We start from the raw sequence: 19,878 nt of genomic DNA, 5'->3' as shown, positions 1-19,878 counted from the left end.
TGGCCAGTATTGTAGCTCCTAATTCAGCAGGGCTCAGGTGACGCCAAGTGCCAATAGGATTCCACAAAGTTCTATAAAGCTTCTGACTTTGGCAATGGGCAACTTGTGGCTTAGGTACAGACTGAGCCTCCAGGCCTCTCAGTCAACCCAACCCCCCTTTCCCCACCACCTCATTTATCCCGTCTCCTTACGTCGAGATGTTTCTGATTGATAGCATAAATGATCTCCAAGTGTCTTGGCAGGAGTTTCTCGAACATAGAGACAGGCCAGCGCTCCAGGGCTTCAGGCAGCACGGTGTGGTTGGTGTACGCGCAAGTTCGCTTCGTGATTTCCCAGGCCTGGAGCAAAAAATTAAAAACAACGGATGAGATAACACAAGGGCACTGCAGACTGAATCTGATCTGATCCACGAAGAAATAATGAAAATACTAAGAATATCATATAGTAAAAGGCCAGAGGCATTCCTTTTAGGGATTTTCAATGATGATATTCCAAAAGACAAAACTAAATTTTTCTTATATGCAACGTCTGCAGCAAGAATCCTGGTGCCTAAGTATTGGAAAGGGAATCAGTTGCCCACTAGGGGAGAGTGGTTATGTAAGCTTTCAGAATACTTAGAATTAGCCAAATTGACAGGCATAAATAGAGAAAAACCAAAAAGTGAAGTAAAAAAAGAATGGGAGTGCCTAAATGAATACCTCAAAAGTCAAAGTTTGAGGACAGAAATCTGGCTGAGTCTGGAATAACCTTGTGAAGTGAAAGGATAGGAAAGAGGGATTTATATCTAGATGTTAGGATAGAGATGATAAGGAAAACAGGAAGACACAATGAGAGATAAAGGAGGTGCTGTGGGATTGGTGGAAGTCAATGTTTTGTGTGTTTTTTTAGTGTTTATATTGTTAACTTGTAAGATATGGACTTGTTTTGTTTTTTTAGTTGTTGCTTTTTTAGTTTTTCAAATGGTTTTTGTGTGTTGTGTATTGTTATTTTTCGATATTTTACGTGTTGTTGTGTGGAAAATACTAATAAAATTTATTTAAATTCTTAAAAAAAGAAAGAAAGAAAAAGAATCTGATCCTGGTAGCAACCAAGCTGCTACACTCTCTTAGGCTCACTAAGCAGGCCTGGCTAAATCCGATCTGCGGCTTGTCAGTTGCAATCGCATTGTTGAAGCACTAAATGTACCTGGATAGTGACTGACTTCTGGCACTAGGGGGAGAGGGGACAGGGATTGGCTGTTCAACAAGATCCTAAGTAGCACCGCAGGCCAGTTGGGCAGGGCCACCCATGCTGAATTCAACAAAGCCGCCATCTGAGCATGTGCAATGGCTGTCTCAAATAGACACACCTCAGCTTAGCCACAGCTCCCGTTTTTGAATTGGATGGATGCTGGTTGGAAGGAAAAGTAATCAAACAGCAGTATTTCTCAAGAAACTACAAGGAACACACATATGTACTCTGCTTCAAACACCAGTGGTGGGAGCGCATGAGAGCCAGAGTAAACGGCGGTACATACACAGCCTGTTTTTTTCTTTTGAATCCAAAGAGAGTATGCTTTTAAAAATTTGGTGCCTTTTTCTGTTGCTGCGGAGGGAGGACGTGGTTGGTCAACAGTAGGGCTGGGTGATATATCGATATATCATCCAAAACCTGTTTGGGAAGTTCACATCGTGATAACTGTTTCATAACATTTGACCTGGCAGATCACAACGTGTGTGAGAGTTGGCCGATAGCTGGTTCTCAACATCGTGATATATCACCAGCAAAACATTGCGATATATCGGGGCAATGTCCTGGCAACTGCTACTACTTAGGGGCCTAAAACAGATAAATGACGGTATTATCAATCACCACATGGTCACTTTCATCAGCAGACAATCCCACAGTTCTCTTGGGACAGTTTGCACGGAGAGAACCATGCTGTCACATGCAATATGGCTGTGTCCATTTCCCTCTTACCTTATCCCAGTCCATTTTTTCCACATCAACAAAGATCCTCATGAGCTCAGGAATAGAGAGGGCAGGGTGGGTGTCATTCAGCTGGATGGCAACCTGTAAAATGGACATCTAAAGTTGAAGCTGTTTCCACTGGGTGGGGGGGGGAGTACAACCAAAGCTTGCTTGGGGACTTCCTAGCTTCTCAAACATTTCTGTGAAATGTCGAGTGCTCCTCCACCCATCCCAAAGACAAAAACCTAAGGTGTCCTTTGGAACGAAAGCTGCAGTTATGTCTCGGCCCTCGTTTTTAAATATTCACCTTGTCAGGGAAGGTCTCGAAGCAGGTTCTCACGGGGTCGCGGCACCCGAATTTGGAGGACTTGAATCGCCGTATGATATCCTGGAGAGTGGCGGCGACCACAAAGTACTCTTGCTTCAAACGCAGCTCTTTCCCTTCAAAGAACTTTGGAAGGCAGAGAGAGAAGAATCGTCACTCCTGCAGCCACTGCTGACAAGCCTGCTATAGTAATAATAATAATAATGATATCCAGCGCAAAAATGGTAAGAATAGTTGGTGATGTGGCGGTTGCCATGGTTGTTTTGTGCTCTGTTTCTCTGCCATGCTAAGGCGAACCATGGTCAACGCAGGAGATATAAAAACAAATTCTAATCAGCTCGCAGTTAACCAGGAGAGATTTTAATGCAACACAGAAGAGCCACTTACGTTATCATTTGGGTACAACACTCTGGAGATGTTTTCTGCCAGGTTTCTATCCAGCACAGCCTGGATATAATCACCGACATTAACTAGGTGGAGAGAAGGAACGCATCTCAGCGGAGCAGCCCACCACATAAAATGCAAAACTCTAGAATAATTGCATATTTTCCTGATAAAAGTCCCATGGCATCAGCAGCAGCCCTATTTTCCCAGCAAATAGCAATGGGGTGGGGATTTTGTCTGTGCTATGGTGCAGGAAGGAAGGGTTAGATCCTGCTGTCTTGAACCCAATCCAGATGCACCCCCCCAGTTGCTATTTAACTAGGGTTGCCATATTTCAAACTGAAAATCCAGACAAAGTTGTTGGGTTTATTTTGGCAAAGGTGTTAAGTTTTTGGGGCAAAATTGCCTAAACAAAATACCATTTTTGAGCTATTTTTATGGGAAAACAGAAAAAAGCAGCACTGCAGCCATATGTCCAGATTTTCCCGGACATTTCCCCCGATTTCCACCTGGACACTGTATTCCGGATATGTCTGGGGAAATCCAGATATATGCCAACCCTAATTTAACGGAAGAAGGGCCATGGCTTGGTGGTTTAGCATCTGCTTTGCATGCAGAAGATACCAGACTCAATCCCCAGTGTCTCCAGGTAGGGCTGGGAAAGGCTCCTTTGTAAAATCCTGCTGCCTGCCAGTGTAGACAGTACTGAGCTGGGTAGACCAATGAACTGCCATGGTCTAAGGCAGCTTCCTGTGTTCCCAGAAAAGAACCAAACCCCCAAGTTAAATGGGATGACATGTTTTATGTTAAGCGCAGTTTGGCCCAAAGAAGGGCCACTAAGGCTGCAATCCTATACAGTACCCACTTATCTAGGCGCAAGCCCCATTTAAACTCAGTGGGAGTTCCTGATTGGTGGACATGTTATAGGTTTGTGCTATAAATTAAATAATACTTGAGGCACAGAATTGTAGAATTGGAAGGGACCCTGAGGAACTAATCCAACCCCTGCAATGCGGGAATATGCAGCTGTCCCTTAGGAGGATCGAACTTGCAACCTTGGCCTTATCAGCACCACGCTCTAACCCACTGAGCTATCCAAGCTGATAGCTTTGTTTGTTTGGCTTGCACTCCTTACTTTCCTGAAAATGCCTGGCTGTAGGTAAGCAAGAAGCAATGTCACCCAGCTCCTTAAACCAGACCCCACAAAACCCCACAACATGACGAAAAGGGGGGAACTCCTCATCGCAACATGTGACCAACACTTTCCAAAAAGAAAAAGAGAACGAGATGGCACTTACACTCTTCAAGATTGAAATCGTTGGGTGCCTTGGCTGACCACAGCCTCATGGTGTTCACCGTATTGTTCCTGTATCCTGGAACAGGCGTATCGTAAGGCATGGCAAGTACAACCTAGTTTAAGGAGAAGGGATTCGGTGAAGGTGAGATAAAGCAGAAGACATCAGGTCTTTTGCAAAAAGCATGTTTGGCACAACCTAGAGCGGAACTGGGGGTAAAAATAAAATAAAATAAAATAAAATAAAAAATTATTTATATCCTGTCCTCCCCAGCCGAAGCCGGGCTCAGAGCGGCTAACAATAGTAAAATGATGCAACATTCTAAAATCATTTCATTATAAAATCAGTTCAAATCAGATTAATGGCAACCATTGGGCTAGAGTTCTGTGAGGATTGCCAGGCTGTGCCCTGGTCAAAGGCCTGGTGGAACAGCTCTGTCTTGCAGGCCCTGCGGAAAGATGTCAAGTCCCGCAGGGCCCTAGTCTCTTGTGACAGAGTGTTCCACCATATCGGAGCCACGGCCGAAAAAGCCCTGGCTCTGGCTGAGGCCAGCCTAACCTCCCATGGCCCGGGACCTCCAAGGTGTTTTTATTTGAAGACGTAAGGTCCTCCGTGGGACATACCAGGAGAGGCGGTCCCGTAGGTACGAGGGTCCTAGGCCGTATAGGGCTTTAAAGATTAAAACCAGCACCTTAAATCTGATCCTGTACTCCACCAGGAGCCAGTGCAGCTGGTATAGCACCGGGTGAATGCGAGGGACCAGTAAGGAGTCTCGCCGCGGCATTCTGCACCCGCTGGAGTTTCTGGGTCAGTCTCAAGGGCAGCCCCACATAGAGTGAGTTACAATAATCCAGCCTGGAGGTCACCGTCGCGTGGATCACAGTGGCTAGGTCAGGGCGAGAGAGGTAAGGAGCCAACTGCTTAGCTTGGCGGAGATGAAAAAATGCCGCCTTTGTTATAGCTGCAATCTGCGCCTCCATGGAAAGGGAGGTGTCGAAGATTACACCCAATAGTCTGCGGGCAAAGGCTGAGCCCACCAGGCCTCCCCATTTGGCTCGGGAGGCTGTTTTCCCTAAACTGCACCCACCTGATGTGATATGTGACACCTGGGATGGGGCGGGTACTGGCATGGTTACCAAGCAACAACTGGGAGCTTGAAATGAGCTGCCAAATGTTCCTTTGCTGGAGCAAAGTGTGTTCCCCTTGTCAATCAGCTGGTGTGTGGGGAGAAAGCCCCTTCCGACAATGGCAGCAAGGCATTTCCAATGAGAGTGCCCCTCTGTTTCAGAAGAGGTTTCAAGGCAATCCACTTGGGGTTGCAGGAGCAGCAAAGCCCCTCGCACTCGGCACCCTGTGGGCCGTTGGGAAAGTGCTGTGCATCAGGCATTGGCAGGTATGTACGGCAATGCAACTCTCAATCATCAGACATCACAATGACATCGGTAAATGGCAGGTGGGTCAATCACCTATGTACTACTGCAGGCATAGGCAAACTCGGCCCTCCAGATGTTTTGGGACTACAACCCCCATCATCCCTGACCACTGGTCCTGTTAGCTAGGGGTGATGGGAGTTGCAGTCCCAAAACACCTGGAGGGCCGAGTTTGCCTATGCCTGTACAACTCCAATAGCTACAGAAAATTCACAATCCAGGGCTATACAGTCATATCTCGATTACCGACCCTTCAGGTTGTGTGTTTTTGGGTTGCGCACTGTGCCGAACCCGGAAGTACCAGAACGGGTTACTTCCGGGTTTCAGCGCTTGCGCATAAGCTCTAAATTGCGCTTTATGCATGCGCAGAAGTGCCGAATCGCGACCCGCGTGTGTGCATACGTGGCGCTGCGGGTTGCGAACGTGCCTCCGCATGGATCACGTTCGCAACCCGAGCATCCACTGTATATCCTCCAAAACAGCCAGAAGCTGGCATTATTATTGAGCCTCTCTCTACCAAAGAATAATAGCTGGCCTAGCCAACTTCCCAGAGGAATGCCGCTGTTTAAACCAATTACGTGCTTCCAAGCAACAAATGTGGAACACCAGAGACTCTGCGTATGTGGAAGTGATCAAAACATGGAAAGGGCAAGCTGGCAGAGCAGGCCCAAATATGGCCTGCAAAGGCAGCAACAGAAATTAATACATCGGATCTAAGCTTTAAAAAGCTCATGCCTTTAAGGTCCCACAGGATACCTAGCCTGCCACTCAGTTGGGGGTAAGGACAGGGAGCAATGGGGTGCTTTGTCTCTTTTTTAATGCATTGTAGTTTGGTGTTGTATCCTATTTATTTATTTCCATTCCCAAAACTGTCTATATTGCAACTCACATTCGGTTTCTTATGTTCAGAACAATACAGATAAATTTAGTTTGCATGCATTTTTATGGCACTGTGATTTTTAAACTGTTGTAAACCAGCCTGAGTATGGGCATCAGAAGTGTGGGGGAAAAATACTGAGGGAGGGAGAAAGAAAGAAAGAAAGAAAGAAAGAAAGAAAGAAAGAAAGAAAGAAGAAAGCTATCTAAGCCTCTGGGCTTTGAAGGTTCTGCTGTTCTTGAACCAATTCCCGTTTATTACCAGTGGAGCACCGACAGAAGAAATTCTTGGTGGATCAAGCCCCCTGTTTCTTTCTCCCCACGCAATGTATTTCCTTTCTCCTCCATCACATGCTGTTGTTCAGTGAGTCAGGCACCAGGCCTAATTAGGGCTCTTTCAAAAGAAAAATGTGAGACTTCAATGGCAGACGAGTGCAAATGTACTTCGGGGCTGCCCTCCAGAAGTCTTGGACTACAATTCCCATCAGCCCCTGGTTGAGCGAGGCAGGCGTGTACTATTTGTGCGTCCTATTCGTTTCCCCGTTTCCTGTAGAAGAGCTCATCGTACCTGAGAACTTGCCATTTGAACCCTTTTGTTTCTAATCTTTTATTTACGAATTTACAGTGGTACCTCGGGTTACATACGCTTCAGGTTACATATGCTTCAGGTTACAGACTCCGCTAACCCAGAAATAGTGCTTCAGGTTAAGAACTTTGCTTCAGGATAAGAACAGAAATCTTGCTCCGGTGGCGCGGCAAAAGCAGGAGGCCCCATTAGCTAAAGTGGTGCTTCAGGTTAAGAACAGTTTCAGGTTAAGAACGGACCTCTGGAACAAATTACCATATTTTTTGCACCATAACACTCACTTTTTTCCTCCTAGAAAGTAATGGGAAATGTCTGTGCGTGTTAATGGAGGAAATGCCTACGGGTGGCATGCCTACGGATTTTCCTCCTCTAAAAACTACGTACGTGTTATGGTCGGGTGCGTGTTACAGAGCGAAAAATACGGTAAGTACTAAACCCAAGGTACCACTGTATTTACTTATTTCATCACCCCATCAAGCTTCCTCTCATAGGGAGGAAAGCCTTATTATTATGACTGCAATACACTGCAGTGAGGAAAGCTGTATAAATATTTGCTACAACAGTCAACGTCTCCAAACCTGACACCTCCACTTCATCACGGACGCACACCCATCTCCCTCATCGTTCAGACACTGAGGTCCACTTCCAAGGGCCTTCTGGCGGTTCCCTCACTGCAAGAAGTGAAGTTACAGGGAAACAGGGCTTTCTCGGTAATGGCTCCCCCAGGTGGAACACTCTCCCATCAGATGTCAAACAGTCATATGACCTTCTGCAGCACTGTATCGTGACGCTTTTAATGTCTGATGTTACCCTGTATCCTGTATTATTCTGTTGCAAGCTGCCTAGAGTGGCTGGGACAACCCAGTCAGATGGGCAAAGCACAAGACATAAATTATTATAATATTATTTGTGGCATCCCCACAGGTAGGTTTCTATGGCTGTACCTGAGTATCGACCCATTTCACACCCTCCGGAGTGTGGTCCACCCGGCCATAGAAGTGTACAGGAAGCATGTACTCTGGGCGGGCTTTTTCCCAAGGGTTGCCATAACGCAGCCAATCGTCAGCTTCTTCCACCTGAAAGAAGGAGAAATGGGATGTGAAACTTGCTTTCATTGCAGGTCATTTGATCAGCAACGCACTTTACATCTGGTAGACTCATAGCTCAGTGGAAGAGCACAGGCTTTGCGTGCAGAAGGTCCCAGGTTCGAGTCCTGTATATTCAGCAACAAAGGATCTCAGTTAAAAGAACCAAAGGTATAAAGCCGCTGTCTATATTTATCTGTGATCTACCCAGTCGACTGCCTTTGATCTCTGTATGGGTACAGCCTCTTCCACTCCTTCACCGTTATTGGCTGATTTTGTACTCTCCCACACCTGCAGCGTCCCTTCCAAAACGTCCTTGATGCTTGTGCCACAAGAGCCCTCCTCAGGAAGGGCCGGAACACAGACACCTATTTTCTCTCCCTCTCAAAACGTTTGGGTAGGCCTCACCCTAAGCGATAAAGCATCTTCCGCCCTCCCAAGCGTGGTGATCTCTAGGAACGATGGAGACAACAGCAGCGGCCCAAAAGGAACGAAAATTCTCTCACCAACGCACCTGCCAGCCATTGACGATTTTCTGGTTGAAAATGCCAAATTCGTAGCGGATTCCGTAACCGTAGGCTGCGAGCCCCAGTGTTGCCATGGAGTCCAGAAAGCAAGCTAAAAGAGGAAGGGCCCAAAATATTTCATTAGTAGGCAGAAGCAAATGTCCAGGAAAGCCACTCTACCAACGCCATCCACTGGGACTCATGTTTAAGACATTATTATTATTATTATTATTATTATTATTATTATTATTAGCTACGCAGGGATTTGAACTCAGTCCAACATTCTAACCACTACACCACACTGTAGGACAGCGAGGCATTCCCAGGCCCACCTAGAACGGGCTCACCTGCCAGACGTCCCAGTCCTCCATTGCCCAGGCCAGCGTCTTCCTCAATCTCCTCCAGTTCTTCCAAGTCCAACCCAAGCTATTGTGAAAAGCAGAAACAGCAATGAAAACACTCTATTGAATTCAATAGGACTTACTTCTGAGTAAGGTTGGTGGGAAGAAAGTATCCAATCAACGGCTGGGGGAATGGATAATGGGGTCTCCATTCAGTTCCGTTGTTACCTCTACATCTTTGTCAGTGGTAGCCACCCATGGCTGGAGAATCAATGGTTTATCTCCATCACTCTTGCCAACATGTGCCTCTGGACTTGAAACTTGTTTTTATACGTGCATTTCACCCACCTCATTCCCCAACAAGGAGAACTGTGGCTTCAGGAGCAATTCTGATTTGGGAAGTGTCTGTGTGTGTGTGTGCGCGCGCGCGTGCGTGCGCTAACCCAGCTCCCATAGCTTCTCTGATCAGAATCGGAACCCACTGCCGTTGGTTTTAACTGAAAACAGAAACGTCAGGAGTTCCGATCAGCGATAAATCTGAGCTTCAAAGCCAACTGACTTGGTAGTTGTCCAAGCAAAGCAAGTCTCTCTCTCTCTCCCGCTCTTCCACACTCCCTCCAAAGCTTTCATCCTATTCCAGACTCTGATAATAAGGTAACTGCCCAGGGGACAAAACACATTGGTAGCTCTGCCAAAAGGAATGGAATCCTTGAGTCATGCTCCTTTTAGCAATAAACATTCAGAGAAATGCCATGGGGCCAAGAGCGAAACTTAAGCCGTAAAAATTAATGGGCTATTATTGTAGTTTGGGCCCAGGTGCCAAAAAAGAATAGATTCAGCGTATTTTGGAAGAAAAAGACTTATTAAAAACAAAGAAAGGGAGGAGCAGGAGGAGAGAAATGGTGCATCTCCACAGTGAGATGGTTTGGATGTAAAGCCAACCATGGTTTACACAGCAGAACCACAGTTCATTGTGATGTCTGAACCAATACCATCTGGCCAACCATGGTTTGCAAATGACTATAAAAACAGACTCTGAAACCACAATCTTAGGCTAGTTTACCAGCCAGCTGTTTTTGGACTACAACTATCATCATCCCTAGCTAGTAAGACCAGTGGTAAAGGATGATGGGAATTGTAGTCCTAAAAAAAAAAAGATCCAAGTTTGGGAAACACTGATCTAACGGATGTGATTGCCAGTGGCGATTCCACGGCTCCCATTAGCAACTTGTTCCATTGCCTAGTTTTTCTCAGAATCTGAAAGCTTTCAGACTAAATTGACCCTGCTGCAACGTGAGATTCCCCTAGGCAGAGTGCCACAATTTTTGCATCAGAAAAAGGACAGATGATGAATCCACAAAAAGCATCAGCCCCTAAAGGAGGAATGAACATACCTGGTAAATGGCTTCATCGCAGCCATTCTGCAGACCCAAGTTCACCATTGTGTTCTGAAGGGTCCGTCCCATGTAGAATTCCAAAGACAGGTAGTAAATGCGCTAGGAAAGAAGTGAGAAAGAAAAGCTGGATTTTATATTTTACCAAGCTCACACCAGCAAACATAGTTCTCCTCCTCGATAATAATAATAATAAATTTATTTATTTTTAATACCCCGCCCTCCTCAGCCAAGACCGGGCTCAGGGCGGCTAACACCAAATATAAAACCAATTGATTGAAATGCAACTTAAAAACAAGATTAAAATACAACATTAAAACATTAAAATGCAGCCTCATTTCAGCAGAAACTCAAAAACATTTTTGGGGATAAAAACGTCGTCTTCACCAAGGCTAACTATCCAAACTGGTCCTATGTGGGCCAGTTAAGAGCCAGGGAAGTCCCCAAGTAGGAGTTCCGTCACAGAAGGAAAAAGGGAAAAAGAGAGAGGGGGAGGGGATCAAGTTAATTCCAGGCCAAAGGCCAGGCGGAACAACTCTGTCTTACAGGCCCTGCGGAAAGAAATCAGATCCTGCAGGGCCCTGGTCTCATGAGAGAGGGCGTTCCACCAGGCCGGAGCCAGTGTTGAAAAGGCCCTGGCTCTGGTTGAAGCTAATCTGACCTCCTTAGGGTCCGGGACCAGTAGGGTGTTGCTATTTATGGACCTTAAGGTCCTCCATGGGGCATACCGGGAGAGGCGGCCCCGTAGGTACGAGGGTCCTAGGCCGATTTGTTATCTCAACAACCCTGTGAGGTTGGTTAGGTGAGGTAGCTTAGAGTGAACAGCCTAAGGTCAGCCAGGGAGCTTCATCGCTCTTAATAGGGGTCTTCTCAATCCTAGTCCAACACCTTAACCACACCTCACCTGCTTCTAGTCTAGAGTAATGGTGACAGTGACAATGAATTCTGGCGGGCACTGCAAGGCCGCTGTGTCTGAACATTTCCATAAAAGCACCAAAAACACGTGGAATTGGGGCGCAGATTTCAGCATCCTGGGCCATCTTCTTTTTCCTTTTTTTAAAAGCAAGTTTCTAGGCCTTACAAAGGCAAAGTTAGGCTCGACAACAGAAAGAATGTAAAGCAAAATTCGAGAGGATAAAATGATGTTTCCAGTTGTCAGGAGACAAGAGCTTTCCGGGGCAAAGGCCAGAGCTCATTTGCAGAAGACCTGATTTGCATGCAGAAGGTCCCAGGTAGGCCGGGAATGTCCCCTGCGTGAAATCTAGGAGACGTTCTGTCATCAGGATGTCAACACTCCTCAGCTACTGTAGATGGACCAAGAGTGTGACTTGGTATAAACATCTTCCTATCCTCCTAGCTTTGAATGCCCAACATGGCTGCCTTGATCAGCACTTCCTGTGTTTAGAAGGAACAGAACAAATGACAAAACACAAAGCGAACTCTGCAGGGTGGCTTAGTGGTTGAAGAGTGTTGGACTAGGAATGAAGAGAGACAAGTTTAAATCCATACAACCCGCCTTAAGGCTCTGTGGGTGACCTTGAGACCGTCACTCTCTTTGCACAATCTACTTCATAAAATTGTTGTGTGAAATCAAATGGTGTTAGTGTGAATTATGCACACTGCCCTAACCTTCTTTGAGAAAAGACAGGTAAAAAAATGTAGTAACAAAACCTGCACAACTTTATTTTTTTGTAAACACACTGCCCTGGATCAGGGTTGGGTGGTTGTTTTTTCCACACTGACTGGCAATGTGCCCCAGATGGCAAAGTATAACTGACAGGGTAATCCAGAGGTCAGAAAAAGGAGGTGAGCTGGCAGCTCTAACATGGATCTTTCCAGGTGAGAATCACTGGCAAAGAAGTTGCCTGAACTCCAGGTTTTCACCTGTCAGGCATATCTTAACACCAAAGTCTGAGTAAGGTAAAGTAAAGTAAAGTAAAGTAAAGTAAAGTAAAGTAAAGTAAAGTGACCCCTGACCATGGCCGACTGGGGTTGCAGCGCTCATCTCACTTCACTGGCCAGTTTGTCCGCAGAGTTTTTCCGGGTCATGTGGCTAGCATGACTAAGCTGCTTCTGGCGAACCAGAGCAGCACACGGAAATGCCGTTTGAGTACACAAGTTTAAAACACACACGGGGGTGGGGTGGGGGGACAAAAGCAGGAAAATATGAAAACAGTACTCATCCCGTTGCAACCTGTGACAATTCTCTTTCCCTTGGCAATGTATCTGACAGCCTCTTTACAAAGGGGAAGGGGCCACAGCTCAAGGGCAAAACATCTGCTTTGACCCCCAGCACTTCCAGGTATGGCTGGGAGAGAACCCTGCCTGAAATCCTGGAGAGACCCTGCCAGTCAATGTGGACAGCATTGAACTAGATGGACCAATGGGGCTGATTCAGTAAAAGGCAGCTATTCTTATGTTGCTACCACCAGAAGGTACCGTTTCACGGGAGGGAGATTTGGCTCAAAGGATCAGAATAGTCAGTTGTGGGGAAAACTTCGAGAATTGGTGTTTCTAGTACAGTGGTGCCTCGCAAGACGAAATTAATCCGTTCCGCGAGTCGCTTCGTCTTGCGTTTTTTTCGTCTTGCGAAGCACGGCTATTAGAGGTTTAGCGGCTATTAGCGGCTTAGCAGCTATTAACGGCTTAGTGGCTTTAAGAAAAAGGAAACAAACTCGCAAGAACTCGCAAGACATTTCGTCTTGCGAAGCAAGCCCATAGGGAAATTCGTCTTGCGGAATGACTAAAAAAACGGAAAACTCTTTCGTCTTGCGCGTTTTTCGTCTTGCAAGGCATTCGTCTTGCGAGGTACCACTGTACTTAAGAGTTCTGACAGCCTTGTCCTCTCATTTTAATGGATCTTATTTTAGGAGAGTCCTTGGAGGATGGGGATATAAGTGACTAAGCAGAAATCCCTCTTTGGGGGAGGGAAATCAATGGAAGGAGAACAACACTTAAGCAATTCTGAAATATTTATTACCTCTCAGTCTTGCTTTCAGCCAAGACGAATGGGGGAGGAAGGGGGAGACACACAGAAGGAACTAGGAAGGAGCCTGAGAGTGAAAATCCCTTTCTGTTGCTCGCTCACTGTCACACTTTTTGATTACCCTCTATGACATGTCAGCGTTTGGTGCAAGTTACACTAGCAAGTACCTCGCACCAAAAGCAATGGCAGTGTTGGCTCACATTGTTTATCCTGCACTTGGGTTGGGTCTCTTGCTCCATGAATGCTCCCATTCCCAAGAGCAAAGGCTGCAATCCTATATACACACTTCCCTGTAAGATTCACCGAACATAGCCGGACCTCTGAGTAAACATGCATAGAATTGCAGTTCAGGGTCCCTACTGTTAGGCAATAGTTTTACCATCCCATGAAGAACGAAGGCCTATCAGTAGCTATTAGACATGACCACTAAATGGGAGCATTATACCCTGCTTGTGCACATCTCATAGGCATCACTGGATCAAGTACAGCTAGAAATAAGATACTGGACAGAATCTTGCTTTGATCCAGCAAGGCTCTTCTTCGTTCTTAAATGTTTCTTTTACATGCCCAGCTTGCAAGACTGATGTTTGCACACATCTTTGCTGTGAGGCATGCTAATCACCCTTCTAATTTGAACGAAGTAAGTATCAACCGCCCCAGCAGTGCTGGCCGGGGCTGATGGGAGTTGTAGTTCAAAGCAACTGGAGGGTACAACATTGGAAAGGCTGTCTTAGAGCGCCACTGGCAGTCAGTGCTTGTCTCTGTATAAGGCAGCTTGTTCATGGAGGAAACTGTGGGCAAGTACGTAAGCTAGATAGTCCAAATCACACATATATACTCTGATGAAAATCCGACTGTAAGGCTTATTTGGATACCGTTGCTGATAAACTACTGGGCAGCAAAGATAGTAGCAAATGGCACATTTCTCCCTTGTAGCCTAGGCACCGCCATCGTAAAATCAATCAGTCAATCATGATGTTGGTAGAGCCTTGGGAACTCTTAATCTCAGGGTCAAGGGTTCAAGCCCCACATTGGGCAAAAAGATTCCTTGCATTGCAGGGAGAGTTGGATTAGATGATCCTCTGCAATTCTATTGTGATGGCCATGTTTGTTGGCCCCTTTGTACAATGAGCAGCAGCAGACCTAGTCTGAAGTAATGGGAGACACAAAAGAGGATTTAGGACTATTACCGAGAGGTCTGGTTTGTCTCAGGTCAGGAAATGAGTACACTGCCCAGCGCCAAAGTGGATGCATTAAAGTTTTGCACCATGTAGGTCTCTTTAAGAAACTGCAGCATAAGTTGCTTTTAAAAAAAACAAATGACCACAGAACCCACGCTCCACTAGTTCTGCAACAATCCTTATAATTTTAATAGGACTGTTCTGAAGGAAATGGATTGTGGGTTCTGTCTTATCAGAACGTAAGAGAAGCCCTGTTTAGCTCAGCCCAAAGCAGCAGCTAGTAGGAACGTCCTGTTCCCCTGCAGAGGACAATCAGGTGCCTCCAGAAAGCCCCCAAGTGGAATGTAGGGTCCAGAGAGAACATCCGAAAAACATTGCAAGGGGGCAGAAAAATGTCTTCTATCAGATCAAAATGATCCCCCAAAATCTTCACCGTTGCTGAAGCATAGACAGAGGAATGTGGATCTGGCAGAGTGGCCAACAACCTCTTGAATTCCTAATGCACAACACAGGAGTGAGGGTTTTTCCATGGCTTTTAAAGATGAACTGGGGCCTGAACTTCATGCTTCTGCCCCCCTGCCACGGTCCTGTCCCTCACAATTGGCACAAACTGGCAGCTGACAGTTGCAGTCCAAGGGATTGGACTAGATGACAATTCTATGAACTAACGCAACAAGCAGAACAAGCCTTTGCTCACACTAGTGTGTGTCTGAATGTGTACATTTACTTTTCCCCAAAGCATTTTTGTGATTTTTGAGAAAGGCCTGGCATTGCAACAATACTGACGCCACCTTCTACTTAAATAAAGGTCCGGGAAGCTGGAAGAGTGTTTGATTGCAAAGCTGATGGAAGCCAGGAGAGGCAAACCTCATTGTCCAAGGTGAAAGAGCTGAGTGAAAGAATAGAAGGGTGAAGATGAGTCATCATTCACTTGAACAGACAGGTTTGGGGGAACAGCAGGAACAAAAGGCTTGTTCTTGCTCCAGTGATCTTGAATCTGGCTTTGTAGTTGATCTAAGTGGCAGTCCGTTCCATTTAAAAACAAAACAAAATATTGTTAACCCACTTTATTCTGTTAACCGTCTTGAGGCCACTAAACACCATCAGATTATCACAGGCTGTGTGATTATCCTCAGCTACTGGACCTGTATCTTTGAGCCATCAAATGCCTGGGTGAACAGGTATGCTTTTAAATTCCTTGTGGATGTTAGCAACAGGAGAGGCAGGTGCACCTCACCAAGGAGGGCATTCCACAAATAGGCAACCACCACCAAGAAGGCACTGCTATGGGTCATGTATTCAGAGGACCTCTCCTTCTGATTGTAGTGTCTGAGATGGCTGATCCTGAGGAAGGCCCTCTTTTGAGAGATCAAGACATAGGCCCTGTGGTTGCTAGGCAGCAAACCAAGAATTTCCAGCGGACTGTGTGACTCATGAAACCACGGGGTCCTCATCCAGGCTGATAGGGCTCTCCCTGCCCTTTCATTTCTCCCAAAAATAATCGACAGTTCTCCTCCCTTCCTATCCTTTTCCAACCACCTTCCCTCTCTCCTAGCGACCGTTTCCTAGCACTGGTTGCCATGAGTCTCCTTCTTTCCAACATGCCTTCTTCCTGTTGTTCCATCTTGCCATAAATGCAACATACAGACCAGGAACGTTGGTGGGTAGGTGACTGGACCAAAAAATGGTGGGGAAAGAATCCTCTGCTGATATATACAGGCTGTTGTGCCCTAGTTTGGCTCCAGGGTCCCAGGGAAGGCTGGGCGACGCAGTGAATCACTCTAAGAATAGGGTAACATCTGGAAGAGCAGAGTCAGATCCAAGAGATCAAAGCCAAGACCTATAGAGAAGAGTGAAGGGAGATTCTCCCCGATCACAACAGACAAGGTAGAGCACAATCCGTCAGGACCCTGGACAGCTCTCTGTAGCAAGTTCTAGTTGGAACTCACCTAAGGAGAGCTGTTGTCTTAGCGGCATGTTGAGGGCTTCTGAAGGTTGTTGGCTGATCCGGAACTACTGTTAATTCCATTCCCTCTGTGGAGCTCTCTGTTAAAGGGACACTTGCCTGGTTGTGCAGTATCTGGTTCCTATAGCATGGATGCAGTGAGGGCTGCATTGGGGCATGCCCTCTGGGTCTGAGAAGTTGGGCAAAGCCACACCCTCTGGCCTTGACAGTCCTGGAGCACGGGACAACCATTCTCCAAGACAATGTCTCCTCCCTTTCTGAGGTTAGCTCTGAGCCAGGAGAAGATTCAGGCCAGTAACCATGACACAGACTAAGCATAATTGAATCTTCACAGTATTAACACTCCAAATGATCCTGCTCCCCCATTAGGTTTCTACTGGTTGGAGGAGGCACCCAGGTCCTTCAGAGGTCCTAGCGCAGGGGTCAGCAACCTTTTTCAGCCGTGGGCCAGTCCACCATCCCTCAGACCTTGTGGGGAGCCAGATTATATATATTTTTTTGGGGGGGGGTAATGAATGAATTCCTATGCCCCACAAATAACCCAGAGATGCATTTTAAATAAAAGGACACATTCTACTCATGTAAAAACACCAGGCCAGGCCCCACAAATAACCCAGAGATGCATTTTAAATAAAAGGACACATTCTACTCATGTAAAAACACGCTGGTTCCCAGACTGTCCACGGGCCGGATTGAGAAGGCAATTGGGCCGCATCCAGCCCCCGGGCCTTAGGTTGCCTCCCCTGTCCTACAGCTTTCAACCCTTCTATTAGGCTCTCTCCTAAATCTAAACTTGCTTCCTCATAAAACGAAGCTCATGGCATCATCACCCACAGGGAGGAAGAGAGCTAAGTTCCCGAATGGCTCTTTCCTTCCAGAAAAGTCCAGCTGCAGGAGATTTAACAAAAAGAAGGGTATTTGGTTGCTACTTTATGTAACAAAACCAGACCGGTTTGGCAGGATAGACCACTTAAGCCAAGGGTGGAGAAACTGTGGCCTGCCAGAGCTTGTTGTTGCTGGACTACAGCTCCCATAACCCCTGACCACTGGCCATGCTGTCTGGAGCTCATGGGAATTGGAGTCCAACAACAAATGGCGGTCCACAGGTTGCCCATCCCTAATTTTAAGTAGTCCTTCCATGGTCCAGACCCTCACCCTACCACAGAGAGCTAGACAAGATCTCTCTTGGAAACTTTCCAGATCATTTTTCTTTTAATGGATTGGTTTTTATTATTCTGAAAACTATGGGGCTTTCTTCTTCCTCACACATTTGCTGTATGTTTCCCTGCACTCTGACACTTCTACAGAACGTTTTGGAAAAAGAATGCGGTTGGACACCCTTTCTTAACTTCTTTTCCTGGCAATACTCCCGTGAGAGGAATGGTGAAGCATATTTGTTCCCTTGAGATAACCAGTTGCCAGCTCCAAAAAATATTAATAGCACTGTTCTGCTGAATCCATGCAGATAATGTTAAGTGCCTCTCTAACATTTGCATAAAGGAGAAAAAGGGGTTTACTTTTAGCAGTCTCTCATCTACTTGGAAAATTGCAGGAGGAATTGTTCCTGAAAATAGGCACCACAGCCTTCCACATTTATTGACACCCCACCCCCCACCCCGCAACATAACTCTTTTCCATTTGATAGTTAAATGAACAATTTGAGTCAGGAATGAGTAATCTGTGGCCCTCCAGAGGTTATTGCACTACAACACCCATCATCCCCAAACAATGATTCTGCTATCTATGGCTGATGGAATAGTGTCCAACAGCAGCTGGAGGGCCACAGATTCTAGAATCATAGAATTGGAGAGTTGGAAGGGACCCTGAGGGTCATCTAGTCCAACTCCTTGCAATGCAGGAATCTCAACTAAAGCATCCATGATGGATGGCTTCCCCCGAAGAATAGATTCCCAATGACACATAAGTATACACATTTTAAAACTATCTGTTCCTTGCTAAAGGGGAGATTGCACATGCTTGATTCACCACTTTATTATTTAAATAAATTCAAATTATTCATCCCCAAGATGATTATAATGTCGAGGTGACTTGCGTATAGTGGTGTGAGTATCGGACCAGGGCTGCAGAGACCTTGGTTCAAATCTCCTCTCAGCCATGAAGCTCATTAGGTGACCTTGGGCTAGTCTTGCAATCTTCCGCATTAGCAAAATCATTTGCATGACACAGACAGAGTCCAGAAGGCAAAAAGATCTTGGCAACACTTCACTGAGCAAAACTGAACAAACACAGCATGTAATTTGAGAAGTAAACAGAGAGGTTTTTGTCTTTCTTCAGACCTTGTACACAGCAAGGAGACATTTAATCAACCACACAGAGGAAAAAACTTCCTCAAAACTGCAGTGGCTCTCTGCCTCAAAACAACCTTATAGAGCCAATTAGCCCGAGAGTGGCCCGTTGATACCAAGTGATATTAAGCCTCAGTATAATGCTTTCAAAAAGTACCAGGCAGTTGTAAACACCATCTATATTAGCAATCTAAAAACAACTGCAGAACACAAGGATTTTTAACTTTTTAAACAAGTGTTTCCTGCTACAGGAAATGCATCTGTTTGGTCACCGTGAGGAGCAGGATGCAGGATTAGACAGAATTTGTACCTGTTCCAGCAGAGCTCGCCTTCTGTTTTTATAAAAAGACAGCTGCATAATGGGACCTAAACTGGTGTAAATCTTTATTGGCAGGGAGTGTGTGAGCAAAGAGGGAACAATGGTACAGGATTTGAAGGTGCATTCTACAGTAAACACTCAGTTAACACAGGAAACCTAGGCCCCAGAGAACTACAATTCCCAAAGTAGTTTGACAGTCAATCTCTCTTCCCAATGAACTCTGGGAACTGTAGTTCCTAGCTCTCAGCACCCTTAACAAACCACCCTTCCCAGGATTCTTTGGAGGAAGCCACGACTCTTTCAAGTGGCATGATGCTGCTTTAAATGTGTCATGCAGATGGGGCCTAATTTGTCCTGTTGGGCACTACTAATACGGCCAGGGCCGGTGCACATTCTCCAATGGGCGCCTCAGCCCAAGGCCCGCTAGTGGGGATTCCCTCAAGAGGGCAGGCAAACCCTCTCCTCCTCCTATTTATTTTTCTGGGTGCATGGGACAGTTGGGGTCTACCTGAGGAAAAGTTTGGCACTATGGTATTACAGCAGGGCATTGTGGGTAACTACAATGGTAGCTGCCAGGCAGTCATCAGAGGAGCGCCAGTGGCAGGTTCCTCAGGAGTTGCCCAAGAACGCCGTCTGCTGACATTGTCTCTGGCCACGGCATTATATAGAAACAGGGCCGGCCCTACCATTAGGGAGGCAAGGTACCATCCAGGGCTGTCTTACCCATAGGCGCTAGGGGTGCGGGGCACCCGGACGCCGGGCTCTCAGGGGCACCAGGCTGAGAGTCCGGGGCCGAGATTTGGAGTCTGGGGATTGGGAAGAGCTGACAGCTGCTGCCGAGCGGAGCAGAGCCTGCCGGAGCGCTGCAGCTCTTCTGCTGCGGGCGAGCGAAGCACTGAGGCAGCCGTCCGGCTCTGCCCTCCTACGTGCTTGGGATTGGCGGGCCGT

General features: G+C 46.4%; 1 protein-coding gene across 3 annotated transcripts in view; it reads right to left on the bottom strand.

The window, feature by feature from the left end:
- Positions 1-19,878, bottom strand: part of PYGB (glycogen phosphorylase B) — a 43,606-nt gene that overhangs the window by 16,007 nt on the left and 7,721 nt on the right. For 2 of the 3 annotated variants that reach the window (XM_082217469.1, XM_082217470.1), the window contains exons 2-10: positions 10,173-10,274; positions 8,785-8,863; positions 8,446-8,549; positions 7,791-7,922; positions 3,958-4,069; positions 2,663-2,745; positions 2,258-2,401; positions 1,960-2,052; positions 192-338 (exon numbers count right to left, since the gene is read on the bottom strand). In XM_082217469.1, coding sequence (XP_082073595.1) covers positions 192-338; positions 1,960-2,052; positions 2,258-2,401; positions 2,663-2,745; positions 3,958-4,069; positions 7,791-7,922; positions 8,446-8,549; positions 8,785-8,863; positions 10,173-10,274 — 996 coding nt within the window. Of the gene's footprint in view, positions 1-191; positions 339-1,959; positions 2,053-2,257; positions 2,402-2,662; positions 2,746-3,957; positions 4,070-7,790; positions 7,923-8,445; positions 8,550-8,784; positions 8,864-9,006; positions 9,146-10,172; positions 10,275-19,878 lie in introns of those variants that run through there. The other variant, XM_082217471.1, reaches the window with a different exon arrangement.

Source organism: Podarcis vaucheri (genome assembly GCF_965113315.1).
Source record: "Podarcis vaucheri genome assembly, chromosome: 3".
Lineage (NCBI taxonomy): Eukaryota > Metazoa > Chordata > Lepidosauria > Squamata > Lacertidae > Podarcis > Podarcis vaucheri.
Note: the sequence above shows the minus strand (reverse complement) of the source record. Positions and strands in the feature narration are given on the sequence as shown.